The 17,565-nt window shown below is 29.2% G+C and overlaps 2 protein-coding genes across 2 annotated transcripts; both read right to left on the bottom strand.

Annotated features, from left to right (window-relative positions):
• Window positions 1-4,670: 4,670 nt before the first annotated feature.
• LOC109127477 (defensin-like protein 232) lies at window positions 4,671-5,274 on the bottom strand. Its single transcript, XM_019232262.2, has 2 exons — window positions 5,191-5,274; window positions 4,671-5,089 (listed from the first exon to the last, which is right to left on the bottom strand). Exons 1-2 carry the CDS (start codon window positions 5,258-5,260, stop codon window positions 4,869-4,871), a joined length of 291 nt encoding a protein of 96 aa, XP_019087807.2. The 5' UTR covers window positions 5,261-5,274; the 3' UTR covers window positions 4,671-4,868.
• Window positions 5,275-6,128: 854 nt separating this feature from the next.
• Window positions 6,129-8,732, bottom strand: LOC104723698 (serine/threonine-protein kinase 52-like). Its single transcript, XM_010442090.3, has 6 exons — window positions 7,530-8,732; window positions 7,309-7,430; window positions 7,037-7,233; window positions 6,778-6,952; window positions 6,576-6,710; window positions 6,129-6,479 (listed from the first exon to the last, which is right to left on the bottom strand). Exons 1-6 carry the CDS (start codon window positions 7,786-7,788, stop codon window positions 6,273-6,275), a joined length of 1,095 nt encoding a protein of 364 aa, XP_010440392.2. The 5' UTR covers window positions 7,789-8,732; the 3' UTR covers window positions 6,129-6,272.
• Window positions 8,733-17,565: the final 8,833 nt, after the last annotated feature.

The following is a 17,565-nucleotide window of genomic DNA, read 5'->3' as shown; positions in this document are numbered from 1 at the left end:
GTAGTCTTCATCTTCAAGCAAAAAAAAAACGTATTTAAAACTATTATAAATTTAGTTTTTTTAGTAGTCTTCATCTTCAAGCAAAAAAAAAACGTATTTAAAACTATTATAAAAAAAGGAAAATTGTATGTTTACTATCATATGCTTAAAAAACCATGTTGTTAAGCTTGTGATGTCTTTTTATATCATGGTACAATATGAGTTGCACTTTTATATACTATATCTGATTAATTTGACTTCTATAGTTTTGAGTAGTATATGCTAATTGTATATTGGTATCATATATTTTTAAGAATCTTAGTATCAAATTGTAACAACCCATCCCATGGATCCCACTAACACCCCGCTAGCTTGCCCCCATAGGCCCCAAGCTGGCCCTGCATGGCATCGATCATAACCCCTCACTGTGGATAGGAACTATTCATCCAAATCCACCAATAGGTTATTGGTGCGCCAGGCGTTCCTCGAACCCTGGTCCCCACCCTTTAACAACCTTCTCACAAGACAAGCTGTCACCAATTGACCTGCATTTTTATATGACAACCTGTCCCGCGGACCCCACTAGCCCACCCGCTAGCCGCCCCAACGGACCCCAAGCTGGTCCTGCAGGGCATCGATACTAACCCCTCACTGTGGACATCCAAATCCACCAGTAGGTTATTGGTGCGACATGCGTTCCTCGAACCCTGGTCCCCACCCTTTAACAACCTTTCCACAGGACAAGCTGTCACCAATACTATATATACAAGGAAAACTCAAGTAACAAAAATAATCATTGCTGAGTAAACAAATAAAAACTAATAATTTCCAAATTACTAAAATTGAACAATATTGTAAGCTAAACAGATGACTTCTAGTATATATATATATATATATTTTAGTTGTGGGAAAACCTCATCTTATGGATGAGGAATGTAGATGGTCTGAGTCTCTGAGAGATCTATCCTCTTATAAAGTTGTAAGTTTGACGCAATATAACGAGTTTGAACTTGTTGCAATTTCAGAATATGTTTTTTTTTTCGAAACAAAAAGGATCATGATGAAGAAACTAGAACAATTTTATTAGACTCACATTTTCTTTGGTTTATTTTTTTAAAAAAATATATATAAAGTTTATTTTTTTTTGTTGACGATATCTATAGTTGAATGAATATTATTTGTTATATACAAACATCACATGTTACTTTATATACTTTTTGTATATATTTTTTTGAATCAAGTATCCAAATTATAAAATCAGAATATATAAGTCCAATATCTCAATTGCAGAATGGTGATCGATCTTTTTGGATATCCAAATTTTTAGTAGTTGATGATCAAATGAGATCCATGATCAATAGCGGATCCAGACATTTTCCATCTATTCTTTTATATACTTGTCAACAATTAAAACAAAGATAATTATAGCACAAAAATGATATCCGCTTTGTAATAAAACGGAAGTACACTATAACGTCCCGACCACCACCTCTTAGTGGGCCCATGTCCACTCCTAGTCAATGGGCTCACCTTTCTTAATGGGCCTCACGTCCTCTCACTAGACCTGTGAGCCCATCTATATCCGACGGTCGGTTTGCTACGTCTGGGAGGCTTTTAAAGACTTATTACCGTCCCTACAAATCACCACATGATCTTTCCCTGTGTTTTGTCTTCACTCGCACAGTTCCGACAATCACTTCCTGGTAGGTCACCCATCCTAAGACTACTCCAGCTCAAGCACGCTTAACTCTGGAGTTCTCTCAGGACCCTTGACCGAAAAGATAAGTGTACTTTAGTGACATAGGTGGTCAAATCAATTCTTTTAAACCTCTCCGCAAGTCTCTGAAACTGAGGTGTCACATACACGACTTCAAATTGGTAAACCATATAATATTAATGTAGGTTATAACTAAGATTAATTATTTGATAGGTTATATGGATTAATTATTTGATAGGTTATATAGATTTAGGATTATGATCTCCTTAAAAAGGATATTCCAAAGAATAAAATAAAATCTCAAAGAATATTTAACGAACCATATATAGACAAAAAAATCTCATAAATTAATAGAATTAATCATTCTTCCGTAGATTACAAGTGATTTCCGATTATACTAAAAAGTAAAATCTTACCTAACTTTATCAGAAAATTTTGACTGAGTAATTTGAATATTTAAATTCATTTCATATATTTCTTCTGTTGAATTGTATAGTTATGTATACTATAATAAACTTTTTAAATAATTTAATTTGGAATTTTTAAAAATAGTTTAATTTAATATTTTTAAGAATATCATAAATATATGATAGATCAAAAAGTTAAAATTTTAAACACTCTAATTTGATTTGTTATAGCACAGGTCAATAGTATGTCACTATAATATGAAAAAAAATTAAGAAATATGATTTCTTGCTAGAGCACGGGTTAAAATTTCAAAAATATGATTTCTCGGATTAAATTTAAGTTTGGAATAATGTTGTTTGGTAGTCTTTCTTGGTCATGATGATTTTGACAAACATATGTTACATATTTTGTCCTAAAATTAATATGCGTTATACTATAGGCTAAGTCATAAAATTAACAATCAAAATACAATATATAATTTTAAACACTAAACAAATCAAACAAAATTAACAAACAAAATTTTTTTTTTTTTATCACACAACTTAATCCGCGTTATACTGCGGGTCAAAATCTAGATATACTAGAATATATTGACAGAATAGATGTTATTTTCATAAGTCATATTCACTATATCATTTCATTTCATAGTATTCCATAAAAACCTTTTAAAACAAATAAAATAATCACATATACGATGTTTTAAATAAAAATTACCAAATAAACAAAAGGAATAAATTTCTACCCGTGCTCTAGCACGGGTCATATTCTAGTCACAAATAGAAAACATAATCTAGATATAAGTACAATTCTAAACGGTTTGTTAAAGTACATATCAACCCTAACAACAACTATAAAGGTATATCAACTTTGCTTAATATTTAATAATTAATACTTTTTTTTAATTATAAAATAAAAACTTAACCAATTTATTATCTTTAGATTGAAATTTATTCTTTTAACTCTTTTAAAAAATATCAAACTTCTTAATTCGACTACTGGAATAATGCTTATTGTCATATTAATTTTCATTTTAATGTCAAACTTCTCCTTTCCAAACTACTTAATAATTATTGTCATATTTTAAAAATGTAAAATTTATTTTTTCATGCTTCTTAAATATACTTGGATGTCCATCTAAATCCATTTTTCCTTATATTTTGGTGTCATCTTAATCTCAACCTCTTATTTATGTGTGCATTTTTTAAAGTCATCATCCAATCTCTCAAATTCTTCGTTAATCCCTCACAAACAAAGAGAAAAGAAAAACGAGCCAACCAATGTCACCAAAAAAAAATCTAGTAAACAATAATAAGAGGTAAGGTTTTCTTGTACAAATTTTGAAAAAGGTCAGTCATGTAAGATGACTAAATTAAATAGGGATTATTGTTAAAATTGTCATTTTGTCACCTCACCCAAATCTTTTGGATTTGTCATTTGTTGAATAGGTTTGTAGATTTACCATTTTTTAACAACTTAAAAACTATACATTTGTAGTTTTTTTAATATAAAATACATATTTAATAAGAAACACTAAACCATAAAAAAAATATAGAACAAAAAAACTCAAACATAGTGTGTAAATTATCTTATTTAGTTTTCTTTTTTAAATGATAATCTAAAATATTAAACCATAACTGTAAAAAATCCACAAATGCCATTAAAAACGATTTTTTCCTAATTTATTCAAATAACTACCATGGAGATATCAAGAGGGAGTTTGATATCACATTAAAAGAGAGTTTATTGTGCTTGTGACGAATTATTTATTGCTGGACAATAGTCCAAAACATCACAATGTTTATTTGCAAAAAAAAATTATTTAGCTCACATTAACCAAATAATCATCACATTCGTTTTTTTATTCAATCCATATGCTCTCTGCCATATCACAACTTCAACCATATGAATATATTTGTTTTTTTTTATTAACCCCATTATGAAATAATTATTAATCCATATGAAAAATCAAACAATTTACATTAAAAAAAAGTCCAAGATTTATGAGATTAAGAAAGTTATCAATTTTTTAATACAAAATGAAAAAAATTTACTTTTTTTTGTTCGTATGAGTCTTCAACAACGACAAAACATAAATACTTAAAATTTTGATATTTTTTCATCAAATATTAGGTAGGATAGTTCTGATTTTATTAATTTATATATTCACAAATTTATAATTATATTTTCCATAAGTTAAAAAAAATCCATAGTTGGACTCATAAATTTTGTATCATGAAATACAAGATGAATGGTTAAATTGATTAGAGACATAAAGAGATAAACATTTTGTAGCAAAAAAAAAATAAAAAAAGAATGGTAAGCGATACAAAAAATAGGTAGAACTTGCAAGTGGTAAATAACTAAATATTAGCACTAAGAGATGGTTGTACATAAGCTTTTGAACCTTATCAAAACTGATCCTAAACATCTAGGCTAGACCCAGATAAGTTTGTAACTTTATAAAAACATATACAAATTATTTTTACAAGTGTGTAAAATCTTATAAATACTTCATAAATTCAAAACATGATGATATGATTTCTAAACAAAACTCTATATATATATATATATATAATTTCTAAACAGGTTAAAGATAATAAAAATAATGATTCTTACATGATTGAAATTGGTTATACAAAAGAAATGGCAACAACTTATCATTCAGAAGTGACATTAGCTTACCGTTTTCAGGCTGTGACACAAAAAACTCGCGTAAATAAATTTTAATTTAGCTGAAATATTTTTAAAGAATTAAGATTAGAAATTAATGACACTCATAGGGATTCTCTCTTTGACAACTGCAGTAATGTTCGTCCTTAAATGTATTGGGACCTCTTTCTACATCATTACAGAAACATTGAAGAACACGTTGTTTTATCTTGGATTCCACTTTTTTGAAGCAATCTTTCTTTCCGTGAACACCACATTTTCCAGGAAATCGGATCTCATCCCAACAGTCTTGGGGAGGTGCTCCAGCTTCCGCCTCTATAATATGTATAATCATTCAAAATTTATGTTATAGAGATATAAGAAATTAGTAATACATACGGTACCATAGTTTTAAATTATGTCATCCTATTATCTACCTTCAACATGGCTTAGAATCAGACAAATAAAAACACAAGAAAACATCATCAAAGTAGTACACCTCCTCATGCTTCAAAACTGATATGTTATATTATCTTTTTATACTCTCGTAGTATATATATACTAACCACAAGAGAAAATAACTTTTCCGATAAATTTGAGAAAAATAAGGTTGAGCCAAGTCAACTTGATCGGCAGAATCGGCTTCCCATTTTTATATACATAATTTTTTTTTACTAAAATTCACTTTTTTCTTTTTCGATTTTTGGGTATTTATTTGTTTTGTTATTATGTAAATAATTTGTTTACGTCAATTAATCTGGATTTTGAGGTTTCAAAGGAAAATATATAATTATGTGATTTTTGAAATTTAAGCTTTGTTGGTTTTTACCTTTGAGGTTTCAAAAGAATTGTGATCCCATCAAAACTTTTACTCTACAAAACGTAAGAGGAAAACTTATCATTCTAACATTTCATTTTCCCCTCTCTAATTTCTTCTGTAAGTTCCACCTTTACTCTATAATTTCACCAGTAATATACTCTCGTTTTTTTTTTTGCTATAATCATGTTAAAGCTATATAATTTGATGAACTTTGGAATGAGAGAAGTTTCATGTTAAAGCTATATAATTTGATGAACTTGTGAAACCAATGACGAGTTGCTTTAGTAGTTAAGTTTTTGTGTGGAGTTTTTTTTAAAGCATTAGTAAAATCTGGATGAATGTGTAAATTAACAGAAAAACGTAGAAACTTAAAAGAAGGTTACTTGATTAATTAGCGTTAGTAAAAAATCTTCCCTGCAAATTAGAATTAAATTACATGATTTGTCCACCATCCTTACGGATGGAATGGATTATGGATGTTCATTCCACGGGGTCGAGAACTCCTAATCCTTTGAAGAAAAAAACGATGATTAAATTCCCATCCTAACTTGGATATTCACAAATCACAACGACCAAAATAAATTAATTAACAAATATTGTTTAAAAGACTTTTCTTGGAGAAAAAGAAAAATGGCATTTAGTCAACGTCAAGAAAAAACAAGAGACAAGACAACCAAATAGAGATATAGAAAAGGAATTTCAAGGTCCACGAGCCGGAGCAAAGCAGAAACATCCCGGACTCTGATCTTCCGGTATCATTCCGCCACCTTTAGTGGTATCAACTTGTTCAAGCAGTGTCACCACCTCGTTCATCTCCGGCCGTTTCTGCGGATTCCCATCCCAACATGCTTTCATTATGCTCGCCAATGCAGTTGGACAGCATCTCGGTATCTCTGGTCTCAGATTCTTTTTGAAAAGAAAGAAAAAAATGTTTCAAGATTTCACATTAATTACGTAAAGAACAAGGAAACTAGATAGGGTTTTCCTTAGATCAAAGCTTACATGTAAGACAACCGCGGAAGAAACATCGACAAAGCTAAGATCAGGATAAGGCATATCGCAACAGTAGATTTCCCATAAACATATCCCAAAGCTGTAGACATCGCACCTTCTGTTGTATGGCTTACCGTCAATGACCTATAAGGAGAAACACTGAGTTATTCGATTCAGTTTTGAAAGCAGAGAAAGAAAATTTTAGTTTTACCTCAGGAGCCATGTATCCAAGAGTACCGGTTTCTCCTGTCATGTCTTTTGGATTAAGTGCTTCTACTCGTGCTACTCCAAAATCCGCTATTTTCAAATTCTTCTGACCATCCAAAAGCATATTCTCTGTTTTCACATCCCGATGCACAATCTTCTCTGAGTGCAAATAGCTTAGCCTACAACAAAATATAATAACAATAAGAGGTTTTGCTTGTACAAAATATTTGAAAAGTAGTAGTGTCAGAAGACAGTATAATTACCCGCGGGCGAGATCAAGAGCTAGTTTGATAACTGCTTTAAAAGCGAGTTTCTTGTTCCTATGACCAATCAAGTGTTGCTTCAATGTTCCACCAGAGAGATACTCCACAACCACACAGCACGCTTGTTGAGGCAACGAGTTTTTTGAATCTGCTGACGGTATTTTAAGATTTGTTGTTCCCATTGACGCTCCAACAAACTGTTCCATATTAATATTTCAATACTCACTCAATTTTATAATAAAGTTAATTAATTAACTAACTAATTAACCAACCTTTGTGACATTTGGATGGTTGAGTTTGTGCCAAACAGTGACCTCTTGACGAAACAAAGCTCGGTTTGTAGCGGCCTTGGCAGTTGTTTCATACCCATCATCTTCCCAATCAAGCACCTTCACTGCCAATACTCAAACAACCACCAAACACAGTCACAATCTCTAATGGAAAAATAAGACAACCATGTTCATGTAAAGGTATTGGATTATAATAATATTACCTGCAACATCTTGTCCATCATAAATGCCTTTGTAGACAGTACCATAAGTTCCACGAGCAATAACATTACTTGTTTCCAACTTAGCCAAATCAATCTCCCATTCTTCCTTGGCTTTAGGATTCGCCTCAAGATTCCTCGACCAAACCCTACTCAGATGTTTCTCAAGCTGTCTATCTAAGCTCTTCAAATCAATCTTATCAGCTCGAAAGACCTTGTCTTTCTTGATGTTACTCCCATCATCTTCTGACTTGTTCTCCATGTCTTATAGAATTCGAAACCAAATCTTTTTTTAACTAGGCAAATAAAATCACACAAACTTTCGAAAACCAAGATTCTGACTCAAAGCTTCAATCTTTTAATCATCATCATCATCATCACGAAATCAAGTATTGGTTTTTTTTTTTTAGATTACTACAAGGAAGTTATTTAAAAAAAAAAAAAAATCTATAGATTTCTAGGTTAAACAAGGGCAGCTTAACGATAAGAAACTATCAATCACAAGATCGTACACATGCTCTAACATTCAGGTTATGAAAAAACGTAAACCTTAAGAAAACGACTTGTGTTGTGTTACGCCACAATGATCTTAATGGTAATCTAATATAGCACAACGCAAGAATGATCAAATACTTATAAAAAAAAAAAACTCAATCAATGAAAAAAACAAAAGCAGAAGTCAGATGTGTCATCAAACTAGGACATGCAGAAACAAGAGGATGCAATACGATTATTGAGAAATCGAATGGTAAGAGAACGAAAGAGAAGAATTTTAATGGTGGGTTTTTTTTTTGGGATACGAGGCTAACAGAGCGAGCGATATTGTTTCTGAAAAAACTCTACTTTTATTTTATTTTATTTTTTTTTGGTATATGGATGAAAAGAGAGAATCTCAAACAAAAGAAAAGGACTTAGGAAACGACGGAAGAGAGATGGAGAGTGAAAGACGGAAGAGAAGCTGTTTCTTTCACGCTGGTTTTAAGGATACACACTTTTATTTTTATTTTTTCTCTTTAAGATAATATTAAAAAAAATCATCAAAATATATCTTTTAGTTTTGGGATTTATTATATAATATAATACTAAAAGATTTATCTTTTCCTTTGGCTAAATTTTTTTTGAAACTATTGTTTAGAAAAAAAAAAATCTGTTCTGATATATTAAAAAAATCTGTGGTAATCTTCTATATTTTTCCAAGTATATCGTGTATGATATTATAGTAAATATCCACTATTTATTAATATATTTATCTATTGTATTTTTTATATATTTCTAAATATTTTCAGTTTTTGTGATAATTTAACCTTTTCTGCTAAAAATTATATCTACAGATAAAAATACTAAAAGTCGTATACAATGTATTATTTAATGCATACTATATATATAATAAAAGTACTAGGAGTTGGAAAGAAATAAAAATATCATGCAGATTGTAAATTTGCAGGTGGCAAATGCAAGCACAATTTTGTTATCAATGTCAAGGCTTGCTTGTCATAGACTACAAACTGAAATCTTAAGGCCCATTTATATGATATTTTAGTCATTACAAGGATGACCCAAATTAAGACCCATATAAAACTCAATTTTTACTTGTGTTACTAAGAAGAAGTCAATAACAATTTTAGACTTGTGACATAAAAAAAAACACTTTCTCAGGTTCAGACACTACTTACTAAGTTACTAGCTATTAGAAAACATATATTATCATCTTGAAAGCTCAAATGGACATCCCTCTTTATAAGATGTTTTGTTATTTCTTCAAGGAGCCACACATTCGAGAAAAAAAAAAAAAAGTCACTACATTATACCGTGTTTTAGAAATCGCCAGGCACTAGTCGGACGATCGGAATGGACCTAGCGCCTAGCGAGAAAATCGAAGATTAAACGGAGATTAATCGGAGACTAGTTTTAGGATTATTTTATTAAATTAATAATAAAATAAAATTATATAATATTATATATATGTATAATTCTATTTATGTTAAAATAAAAATATTAAATAAAATATAAAACTATTGTATTGTCTTTGAAATTAAGGTAAATACATAAAAACATAATTTTAATAGAAAATTTATGATTTTCATTAAAACTTTGTATATTAGTTATTGTAAAACATCATAAACATTTAATTTAAATGTCTAAATAACAAAAAATATATATTTGATTTATATTTGGTTCTAAAAATAATAATTATATACAAAATTAAGCGGTAAGTAATCGGATTAATCGGATTATAATCAAATTAGACATATATAATTAAATAATCGATGTTAGACGGGAATTAGTTATTTATCGAGGTGGAGAAGATAGACCTAGCGATTTTGCGGAACGTAATCAGTGATAAGCGGAGATTTTTAAAACAAGGCATTATACTAATACGAGATTTATCGGCGTGGCTCCACTTTTATTATATTGGAACTAAGATATTGACATGAAAAAAGGAAAAGTTGAAATTCATCTTGATTTGTGAGCACATATAAGTCAAAAGATCTGCATACCAACTTTTTTGTACTTAAAAGAGAAAAGGGAAGAAACACTTGCAAAGTCCAAGGTCAGCCCAAAATATCAATTACAATTAAATTATTCACTTCAATCTAAGAGGAACGGACAAATATTATGAAAAAACTAGCATTTTCGAAAACGAAACGTCAACTACCAACTTATTTAAATCTTACATATACATTAGAATTGGCTCAAAAATCTTTGATTGAGTAATTGTAAGGAAAAATCTTCGATCCCCTATATAATAAAACGGAAGTACACGATATTTTTTGTAGACTATATAATAGATATATTTATAATTTTTTTGTTATAAACTTGTGACATATGTGCATCATAATATACGAATTAGTCTGATTTTTGGTAAGTAAGTATAGTATGGATTTAGTTAATTATAGTAACATAGAAATCAATTATAGGTAACATTTAAAAGATAAGGAAATCTTTCAACCTAATTAAAACAAAAATATGTGATTCTTCTTTCACATTTATTTTATTTTATATTTAAATTATTTTAATTTTTTATCTAATATATTTAGTTAATAAAATTTATGATTTTTTCTGCATATGATATAATTTAAATTTTTTAAAACAAACATATATTGCTCAACTGATGAATAAAAAATATATACAAAATGCCCTACATCACCTAAGAAAACTAGGCAAAGATTCAAAGTCATATTAATAAAAAAGAGATCAAAAGGATTCTGAATACGAATGAGCAGAAACCTTGATTTATCAAGCATTGAAATTAAAAAACTATGTATTTTACTATGGTTCTTTATTATAAAGAATTTCAACTTTTAATAACTTTAAAATTCAAATTTGTAACTTTTATAAAATTTTAAAGATTATTAATACTTCAGTTATTAAAACATTTATCTTTTTATAAAATGTTTAAGATATGAATAATATGTAAACTTTATAAGAAGTTCAAATATTATATGTATCTCATTTTCTAAAATAATAAAATTTATTTAAACATTTTAAATTTGAATAATATCTACGAATTAAAATATCACATGACGGGTTATATGGCACGACATGTTTGAGTCGATATTAATAGAAAATTAAAATGTCATTAATTCGGTGCTACACGGATAAAATATCATCTCATTATTTTGTGAACTTTTTAAAAACTTTAAAGATTATTAATATTTCAATTATTAAAACATTTGATTTTTATAACTGTTTAAGATATTAATAATATTTAAATTTTATAAGAAGTTCAAATATTATAAGTAGTTCAATATCTAAAGAAAAAGAAAAATTTTAAAAATATATTTAGATTTTTATGAAGTTTTTTTGCGGTGTACAACGAATTAAAATATCACACAATATGGCTAGACATGTTTGAGTATATATTAATAGAAACTTAAAATATCATTAATTCGGTGCTAAAAGGATGAAATATCATCTTATTATTTTGTTAACAATATGAATATTAGATTAATAGACGTATCTAATTAAATTGATTAATTAATACTGTAATAAAATAATTAATATGCGGTATAGTGTAGGTTAAAGCATATAATTAACAATCAAAATACAATATATAATTTTAAAAATTGACAACATACATTTTCTTTTTTCGGTTCATCTCGTTACTTTTTTTTTTTGAAGTATGAGTATTATTTAGTTGTCAAAAATATATATATATATATATATATATATATATATTATTTCCAAAATATCCAAAAATGGCTAGTTTCGCACTTTGGTTCAACGAATTAGCTTACATGCATTCAGACGTTCAAGTGTGGAAATCATCTCACCCTGTATCCAACCAAACAACTGAAAATGAATTGATGTACAACCCGAAATCTTTTCTATAGAAATCGTTTTTGCATAGTTAAAAAGATGGCAAATAATCAAAAGTTCGATTATATAAGGACCCTATGTCTTATCAACACATTTAATTACAGTCCTATATATAGGTTTGACCTCCAAGCAATCAACATAAAATGAGTATCTTATGCCGGCGATAAGGGAGTGTAATGTGTGCATTTGCACTGGGACATGTTTAATTAACATAAAAAGTAGTATATTTTAAGGCCCTAAAAAATATACAAAAAAAATTCTATGTAATAAACAAATTTCCTGAAAATTGAACAGAGACTACAATAATTTTTGTGATTTTTACACCGGGGCCTAACTTGTTTCAATCTCCTTTTCTCAACTTACTCAAATATAAGGTCGGGTCATCGGCCACATATCATATTATTGATCTAGGCTTTAAACAAATTTATGTTTATCTAATTATCTTTATTAATTTAGTCCATATTCTTTAACAAGTACGTAAGTAGCTTTGTATTGATTTAAGCATCAAACAATATTTTTAAAAAAATACTCTAGCCCATATGTATTTCTAAAGAATCATTTGATCATGTTATTACTTAGTAGTTAATGATATCATTATGCTTGTTGTAATCGACCCACGTCCTCATCTGTGGTAGTCATTCAATTCCATTGGGATAGCTTGACTCGGAGCTGCTCTAGACCGCAGATTCAATCTGGCTCATTTTCCAGAGGTCAAGCAGTTCATTCGTAAGTTAATTAAAAACTAATAAACCGTCCACTTCGGATATTATGACGAAAAATGATGAGTACGGGTCAGAGATGAGGAATCAGATAATAATTAATTACCGTCTAAACTATTTTCGATATAATATGGGACGTTTTGACAATGGGACATAATAAAAAAACTGGGATAGCTAAGTTCACTATCGAAACTATTGCTCTTTGATATATTAAGGTTTGGTTTCAGGATAGGTTAAAATTCAACTCGAAATGGATATTTAGGAAAAATTATGCATTTTTTTTGGAAAATAGCGGACATTTGAAAATAGGTTTAAAATATTTTGATGACTTTAATTAGTTTTGTAATCACCAATAAATATTCGACTAAGATATAGATATAAATATATCATTTATCTTATACAGCACAAATCACTATGCTGTATAAAAACTTAACATGTCAGTAAAACAACAAAACTAATTAAAAAGAATATGTAAAACAAAAAGTGATAGCGGGAAAAAAGAAAAAAAAACGGGAAAATGTCATTTAAATCACGAACTTTCAAATTTTGGTCATTTAAATCATGAACTTTGTGGTAGGCCATTTAAAACATCAATTTTCGTTGACTAGCTCTTTTAAACATAAAATTTCGTTGACCAAGCCAAAACAGACATGACGTTAAATCCGATAACTGAGCAATTAACAGACGTTATTACGCCGTTAACCATTTCCGTTAGTAACAAAACGACGACGTTTTGATGAAAGTCTTAATTCAAAAAAATATCATTTAAACCATGAACTTTTAAAATTAGGTCATTTAAACCATAAACTTTTTAATTTAGGTCATTTAAACCATGAACTTTAAAATCTAGTTTATTTAAAACATGAACTTTCAAATCTAGGCTATTTAAACCATAAACTTTGTTGTAAGCCATTTAAAACATCGATTTTTATTGACTGAGATTTTTTAGACATCAAGTTTCATTAACCAAACCAAACTCGACATGACCACTAGACTTCAGGTTCATAAGTGGAAACTTCACAAAGTTGATGGAATGCCTTTTGATAGGCTCTGATGGTCCAAGAGATTCTGATCCTGCCATTAGAGATACCTAGTATGAGATCTCTTCTTGGTGAATCGAAATCCTAGATCTGAAAGTTGCCGGTTCTTCGGATAGCTTCTTTGGGAAGGAGGCGAATAGCGGATAGGAGCTGCGAAGCTCCGCCCAACAGCTGACCTCCTTGGATTTTGAATCGGCTATTGGATGCATGCGGTTGGGAAGGGTTAGAGGGGGGGTTAAAAGGGAGAAAAAGCTTAAAAATAACTAAGAAGAAAAAGCTAATAGTGCGAGAACAAGGGGAAGAAAGACGAGGTATGTCCCGATGCCGACAAAGTTTGCCTTTACCGGCATCGGAGGGAGGTAGTAGGGAAGGCTTTAAAAAAAGAGTCTAACATTTAATAGTTCATGGTTACCGGCGTCGGAGGAAGTTGGCTGGGATAATATTAATTGACATAAATTTGAAAGTTCATGGTTTAAATGACCTACATTTAATAGTCCATGATTTAAATGACCTACATTTAAAAGTTCATGATTTAAATGGCTTACGTTTAAAAGTTCATGGTTTATATGACATTTTTTTAAATTAAGACTTTAATTCAAACGACGTCGTTTTGTCAATAACGGAGTGACTAACGCCATAGTAACTTCTGTTAGTGGGTCAGTTATCGGATTTAACGTCATGTCTTTTTTGGCTTGGTCAACGAAACTTCATGTTTAAAAGAGCTAGTCAACGAAAGTTGATGTTTTAAATGGCCTACAACAAAGTTCATGATTTAAATAGCCAAAATTTGAAAGTTCGTGATTTAAATGACATTTTTCCGAACAACCCAAAATCAAGAAATCTCAAATCTTTCACTATTTTTTTCTGTTTTGCAACACTTCCATTTTACTTTTCTTCACCATGAATTGAGATCGTTTTGCTTGACATGTTCTCCTTTTTTCTAATGTAAGAAATGTGATTATGTTTATTATCTTTCGCTCTTGATCTAATATAACTTTTTTTTTGTCTCTCTCTCAGATCTGTCTACATAGAAGGTAAAAAAAAATGATTTAACGTGAGGAAAATGTATTTTGCTTTTATACCATCCAACGGAAGGAACGAGATTGAAAACCAAAGGAACATAAACTATTGGCAAGGTATGATTCTTCACTATCAAAGCTGAACTCCATAAGTTTTGTCTACTAACTGTTTGTAAAAATGGGTGACACAAAATTTTGTTTAATACAGCAGCACAAGAACGTATTACGGCTCTTACATAACTCTCTTACACTAATATTTATTAGAACTCTACTGTCTTTTGCTATATAACAACAAGGATTGATTCCTTTCACTTTTTTCTTTCAAGTCTTTTAATAAATTATTCTTTGCAAAGTTCTCATTAAACAATCATTTTTCGTGTGTGCAGATTGTATCAAATTCAAGAGTAAAAAAAGCATGCCTCATTTTCTAAGGTTTGTTTAATTTTATGAATAAATTTGAACAGTTTTCATTTCACTTGCATGATATTGATATATAGCTATATCCATAATCCATGTCTGTTAAGTATCAATCTTTGCTTAGATTAATTCACGGCTGACTAATGATTCTTATACTAGCTTATGATTGATATATATATATATATATATATATATATATATATATATATATATATATATATATATATGTTTATTAACTCATTTAGCAAATCGAGATATAATTAGTTCTCTAATGTCTCATAACCACTTCACCTCTGAATTTAAATTAAAAAAAAAAGTTTTGAGAAAATAACCCACTGTAATCTCAAGTTTATATATTTAAGAAAATTAGAAGTTTTTTTATGTTATCAGAAAACTGGAACTATCATAGTTTTGTTTTAATCGAATGGAATTTTACATAGCTCATCATTAACAGAAAACATTCTATTCACTCAAATAAAACCAATCTTATTTCTTTTCCCGTACGTAGTACGGGTGGTATACTAGTATATATATATATATATATAATTATTCCATTTTAATATTCTTAAATAGATAACTTTTTTAAGAGAACAAATATAAGACAAAAAAATCAATACAAATTCTTTTGTTTGTCTTAAAATAGATGTCTACTATGTAAAAACCATATAACTCATCGAACTCGAAGCAATTTTTTTTTTAATATATTGTAATTAAGTGAATTTGTTAATTTATACGGAAAAATAATACAAGGGATCATAGATTATTAGAAAAGAGAGGGAATATAGTATGATTAACGGTACAAGCATATTGAGCTAAATAATGACTTTGGTACGTTGTCCTTTTCTTATGGTCATTTTGTGAGAAGCATTTAAAGAGGATCTTGACTTAATAATCAAAATGTTGATAGTTATTTATTTTGTAGTCGTTTACTAATCTGTCATTAAGTATCAAAGAACCTGTCATCCACTAAAAGTTCAACTATCAACTTTATAATAGTTTTTTTTGTTTATCCGACCAAAAAAAAAATAATTTTTTTTGTTTATTGGACAAGCAACTGTATAATAATTTATGTACTAACAATTATATCTGAAGACTCAATGTGTATAAGTTTAATATGTTATCTTACGAAGAAAAATTTATAACGAATGATATCTTTTCTTATTTGTTTATGTCACGTGATGTGGCATGTAGGCAAGTGATTTTTGCAGTCGGCATGTTTGGTCGACACTATGATTTTAGCATGGAGCTTCTTTATGCCAGAAGAATGTGCTTTTTTACTTCGCTCCAAATGTATTACTTTGGGTACTTTAATTTATTTTCCGTATTTTTATATAATTCTTTCAGTTTTCCATATTATTTTTGCTATCTTTACTGACTGTTCTTTTTTTTTTCTTTTTCTTTGGTGTCTTATATTATCGCCATTATGCATTGCATGGATTTGCGGCATATATATGTATATTTGCTTCACTTTTTGGGTAAATCTGCATCATTGCATGTGTACCAACGAGCATGACTTACATTGATGAATAGGTAGGAGTGTTCACTATCATTTTACTAATAAAAACAAAAATCTTTCAGTTTTTACGAAAAAAAAAAAAAATCTTTCAGTTGCATTTTTTTGTTTACGGCCGGGAACGTTCATGGATTAAAGATAAGTCACCCAATATTGATATATCAATATATATATATATATATATATATATTATACACACATATAAGTATTTAAAAGATTTTTGAAAAGGAAAGAAAATAATAACTCAACCCAGTGGTTGGCCACAAGCCAGTAATAGTTGAGAACTATATATATGTAGCTAACACTCATTTTCAAGTTGTTTGACATCTATAAAGATTGGGTTCAACCTACCTATCCTATCAGTGGGTAAATACTTATCAGTTATCACTTGTGTGAGATCCCACAAACATAAATATATCAATATCTATATAAGATGACTAATAATAATATAGAATCATAGGAAATGAATGATTTTTTCAATGATTATTTTAGTTTCATGCTGTTTAAATTATAAGTGATATTAGCCATAAATAATTAGTCAACATTTCACCACTTTTTAAAATAATTATAGTTAACAGATAAATTTTTGACTAATTCCATCATTCGTCGTTCAAGTCTATATCCTATATTCTGGTCAGTAACATACAGTACGTGTAAAATATGATTAATTTTTTTATCGTCAGTTAGGCTCTCAAGAATGCAAAGGTAGCATGTGGTTTAAAAAAAAAATGTCCCTCTCACATTACACCAATATAATTAACCACCACCATAACGTACAACATTCCTACTTTAAAACCAACAAACACATATGTCAAAAACACATTTTTCAACATTCCTACTTCAAGCCAACAAACACGTATGTCAAAAACACATTTTTCATCAATGTGAATATAACTTTACGACCTGATGCAAAATACTGATAAGAGTGTTTCAAAATTTTTGATGGACCATCAATAAATCTACTGAAAATATAAATGTATATGGTTATATACTTATATTTAGGCAGATAGC

The sequence above is a fragment of the Camelina sativa genome, chromosome 11 (genome assembly GCF_030686135.1).
Source record: "Camelina sativa cultivar CO46 ecotype springtype chromosome 11, ASM3068613v1".
NCBI classification, from domain to species: domain Eukaryota; kingdom Viridiplantae; phylum Streptophyta; class Magnoliopsida; order Brassicales; family Brassicaceae; genus Camelina; species Camelina sativa.
Note: the sequence above shows the minus strand (reverse complement) of the source record. Positions and strands in the feature narration are given on the sequence as shown.

Excerpts from the sequence above, each read along its gene's own strand:
- LOC109127477 (XM_019232262.2), bottom strand. The coding sequence starts at position 5,260 with ATGAGGAGGTGTACTACTTTGATGATGTTTTCTTGTGTTTTTATTTGT. Across the intron at positions 5,090-5,190 it reads GATTCTAAGCCATGTTGAAG|AGGCGGAAGCTGGAGCACCT; the intron begins GTAGATAATAGG and ends TACATATTATAG.
- LOC104723698 (XM_010442090.3), bottom strand. The coding sequence starts at position 7,788 with ATGGAGAACAAGTCAGAAGATGATGGGAGTAACATCAAGAAAGACAAG. Across the intron at positions 7,234-7,308 it reads ACCATCCAAATGTCACAAAG|TTTGTTGGAGCGTCAATGGG; the intron begins GTTGGTTAATTA and ends AATATGGAACAG. Across the intron at positions 6,711-6,777 it reads TTGGATACATGGCTCCTGAG|GTCATTGACGGTAAGCCATA; the intron begins GTAAAACTAAAA and ends TTCTCCTTATAG.